General features: G+C 43.7%; 1 protein-coding gene across 1 annotated transcript in view; it reads right to left on the bottom strand.

Annotated features, from left to right (window-relative positions):
- The window catches only part of LOC101848167 (gephyrin), a gene marked incomplete in the record, with an annotated part of 115956 nt that overhangs the window by 45322 nt on the left and 65965 nt on the right, over positions 1 to 4669 (bottom strand). Inside the window, 1 exon segment of the mRNA XM_005090760.2 lies at positions 314 to 492. Within this exon segment, the coding sequence (XP_005090817.2) occupies positions 314 to 492 (179 nt within the window).

The following is a 4669-nucleotide window of genomic DNA, read 5'->3' as shown; positions in this document are numbered from 1 at the left end:
AGACAGACAGACAGACAGACAGACAGACAGACAGACAGACAGACAGACAGACAGAAACAGACAGGCAGACAGGCAGACAGGCAGACAGACAGACAGACAGACATCCAGAAACAGACAGACCGACAGTCATCCAGAGACAGACAGACAGACAGACATTCATCCAGAAACAGAAAGACAAACAGACAGACAAACAGACAGACAGTCATCAAGAGACAGACAGACAGACAGACAGTGATCCAGAAACAGACAGACAGACAGACAGACAAACAGTCATCCAGAAACAGACAGAGAGAAAGCCAGCCAACAGCCCCACCTGATGTCCTGCCCCACAGTGGGGAACTTGAGTATCTTGATCTGTATCTCCTGCTTGCCGTCCCTGGAGGCCTCCACCAGCTGCGTGTCCTCCACTTGCACCACGGCGTCAGCCCCGGCCGGCACGGGCGCCCCCGTGTTGATGCGTACACAGAACCCAGGGGACACAGGCTTGTCCGGCTGACCAACACAAAATATAATAGTGTTACTTTTGAGGACACATAGCATTCATTTCTTACTCACAGTCTTTTTTTAGTAGAGGTTTTACGGCGCTCGCAACTGCATAAGGTCGTATGAGAGCCAGAAGATTAGATGTGTTACAAGAGAGTAAAAAGAACAAAAAGAAGGAGGAGGGTATAAGGACGATAGATGTTTGATAAGAAAAAAGAAGCAAACCACACCAGAGCGCCCGCCAACCACCAACCTTACTCACAGTCTGAACGAGGGATTTTTGCTAGAAAAAAACTGGGACAACACAGAAGGTTGCTATGAAGCAGCACAAAAAAAAACAATAAAAACTATTTTTCGTGAGTGTTTTACGGCGCTCGCAACTGCATAAGGTCATAGGAGTGCACGGGACACATTAAACATTTTTAGTTTGGAAAGAATTTTGAATTTTGCCCGGGTGGCGGCCGAAGCCTACTCTCATCGATTTTAGAACCATCAAGGCATCTTTAACCGTGCACAATGTTTCGCCTTGTCCGAAAATGCCAGGTGTTACATCTTACCTATCATAAGACCAGGGGTGCGAGTGAAAGATAGCAGTAAGGAGGAGTCAAAGAGCAGCAGTAAAAAGGTTGCAGGAGGTGTCGGGAGCCCGAAGGAGAGGGCAAGCGGGAGAAGGAGAGAGGGGGCAGAAATTGGAGACGAAAGTAGACGACAGAACATAATAAGAGAGGAGTAAAATCGCTCAACTACCGACCAGATTACAATGCTGAGGATTATTGTGGAACAGTCCCTGGAGTGGAACTCCCAGCTGATCGTCAACTTACTTGACTATGAGAAGGCTCTTGACAGTATAGACCGAACAACACTATGGAAGATACTGAGACACCACGGAATCCCCCAGAAGTTGGTGAACCTAATCAAGAGCATGTACGAAGAGACAAGTTGCAGGGTTGTACATGATGGCCAGCTCACTGACAACTTTGACATCAAGACTGGTGTGAGACAGGGATGTTTATTATCACCATTCCTCTTCATGTTGGCAGTTGACTGGCTGATGAAGGAAACCACCAGAGGACACAGAAACGGTATACAGTGGACCCCATGGACACAGTTGGACGACCTGGACTTTGCACACGACTTGGCGCTTCTGTCTCACATTCAGGAACAGATGCAAGCAAAGACAACAATTTTAAACAGCCTATCAGAGTCTGTTGGGTTGAGGATACACTCCGGAAAGTCGAAAGTCCTACGGATAGATGCACTACGAAAGGAGCACGTCACAGTACAAGGAAATGCACTAGAAAACGTCGAATCTTTCTGCTATCTTGGGAGTATAATTGACAGAGAGGGAGGAACAGGCGTTGAAATAAAGTCCCGCATTGGAAAGGCACAGGCCGCATTTTTTTCTTTGAGCAGGATTTGGAGGACCAGGGATATCTCATTACGAACATTAGAATTTTCAACTCAAATGTGAAGTCAGTCTTGTTGTATGGGTGTGAGACGTGGAACGCATCCCACACGTGCATAAAGAGGATCCAGTTTTTCTTGAACAAGTGTCTGAGGAGGCTGCTGAGGATCTAATGGACAGACAGGATCACCAACGAGGAAGTATTAAGAAGAACCAGACAGAGCCCGATAAGAGATGACAAGACGTTGGCGATGGATTGGACACACTCTCAGGAAGTCAAGCAGCTGCATAACAAGAAAAGTGTTAGATTGGAACCCACAGGGTAAAAGATCAAGGGCACTCGTGGAACCTGGAGAAGAGTCACGGAAATGGACGTACAGAAAAGTGGGAAGACGTGGAGTGACATCAAGCGACTAGCCCAGGATAGGGAAAGGTGGAGAGTGTTTGTTCGTGGCCTATATCCTGACCCAGGGTGAGAAAGGCAATGGTGATGATGATGAAAAGAGGTAAAAGGAGAAATTTTTATGAGAAAAATTTTTTTCGCTGCTCTCAGGTTTCGAACCCAGGACCTATTGAATGAGAGGCGAACACAGTAACCTCTAGACAACGAGAGCTCCTGAAAAACAAAATGTATTAGGTACATTCTAGGCATCACAGATCAGTTGTCAACAAGTCCTGGGTACAACCACAGTATGGTACAACAAAACGTTTGTGAAGCAGTCTTAAGCAGTCTGATTTTCATCACAACTGTACGCTGGCTCAGTAGCCGTGCGTTCTGTGATTTGAGATGTGAGGAGGGAGCTAGGCGTTAGTGAAATTATTCGTCTGATCTACCATGTTCTGAGAAAAACAGAATCCTCGCTATATATTGTTTGTTTTAGTAGAGGTTTTACGGCGCTCGCAACTGCATAAGGTCATATGAGCGTCAGAAGATTAGGGGTGTTACAAGAGAGTAACAAACATAAAAAGAAGGAGGGGAGAAAAGGACGATAGATGTTCGATAGGAAAGAAGGAGCAAACCACACCAGAGCACCCGCCAACAACCTACTCGCCATATATAATATCTGTACAAAGAACATCCCGAACAGAGAATTTCCTTTTGTTTTATACTGGAAATTTTACATTCTTGTCTTTGGGTGAAAAAAATAGACATAATGCCATGTTTTATGACAAATATCGCTCTCGTGTTGATACGTATACAAATCCCAAGGGAAATGGGCATGTCCGGCTAACGAGGGGAAGGAAGGAAAAGGGTGAAACGGTATAGGTTTAACGCCCCTATCAACACGATTGGGTTGTTTAAGAGGCGGGACCTCCGAGCATAACGTTCATCCAAAAGGACCAAGCCAAACGGGAAATTCGTTCAAAGTGCCTTTCCCAAGGTCACAACGTGGGGCCGAGCTGTATCCGACTGACGAGGAGAAGAAAAAATAGGGTTGAAATAAATTCAAATGTTTATACGTTTTAGTAAGCATTTTACGGCACTTGCAACACAATTAGTTCAAATAAGTGCATTAGAAAAGAGATGTCACAAGAGAGTAAAAAAAACAAAACGAAGGATGGGAGATAAGGACGACAGATGTTTGAAAGGAAAGAAAGAGCAAACCACACCAGACCACCTACCAACCACCCACTAGACGAAGTGGAAATATTAAGAAGGAGGAAAACACATAAACATGTAACCAAAAAAATCTTTTCAGAAGGGAGTACTAAATTATTATTGCCATTGCCAGAGTAAGCAATTAATAACATAATATACAATTAGCAAAATTACTGTGCCGCGATTGGACGATCAGAGATGCTAAAACATTCTATGTCAAGGCAAGTTTCTTATGGTACACTGTGATACTGAATGGAACGAAATGGTATGTTTGTTTGAGTAAAACGAAGTACATCGACACAATAATGGTAATTTAGTAGGCTTTTTTTTTAGTTTTAGTTTTAGTAAGAGATTTACGGCACTTGCAACACAATAAGGTCATATAAGTCCAGGAGAGATTAGATGTGTTACAAGAGAGTAATATACAAAAAAAGGAGGAGAGTTAAGGACGATAGATATTTGATAGGAAAGGAGGAAAAACCACGCAAGAGCACCCACCAACCACCCATCATTTAGTGCTTTGGGGGGGGGGGGGTAAAAAAGACGGACAACAGAAGGTAAGTAAAGGATCAGGACATACCAGTGGCGCCCTCCAATCACCCGCTTGGAGCATTCAGCATTGTATGGACCAATACTATACATGTAGTAGGGAGGCTACGCTCTTAACAGCTAAATTATTGAAGAGACGGAACCACATAATTATGTAAGATCTATTTCTGATAGGACAAACCAACGACAATAACAAATTATTGTGGGGATGAATAAAACAAGACATAGGAAAACGAGGGAACGAAGGATAGAATGGTTGAAAGATTTCTTTAACTTAGTAATGGCGGATGGTCAGATACACACAATTCAGAGGAACGCAGAAACACCAATGTGGAAACGAACGAACGGCTGATGGGAAGGCAGCAAAACTGTAGCTTAGTAAATGACGATAGCATATTATACATACGCATTATATACGCTCACATAGGCACTCAAAAACACGCACATAAAACACACACATACACACACACAAATAAACACACACACACACACACACACACACACACACACACACACACACACACATACACATAAATACATACATACAGCAACAACAACGACAACATCAACAACAACAACACACACACAAACAAACACAAAGTCATGATTCAACACCTCTACCAACATTCGCC

This window comes from Aplysia californica, unplaced genomic scaffold, assembly GCF_000002075.1.
Source record: "Aplysia californica isolate F4 #8 unplaced genomic scaffold, AplCal3.0 scaffold00021, whole genome shotgun sequence".
In the NCBI taxonomy this organism is placed as follows: Eukaryota; Metazoa; Mollusca; class Gastropoda; order Aplysiida; family Aplysiidae; genus Aplysia; species Aplysia californica.
The sequence above is the reverse complement of the archived record's forward strand: the minus strand, read 5'-3'. Positions and strand labels throughout refer to the sequence as shown.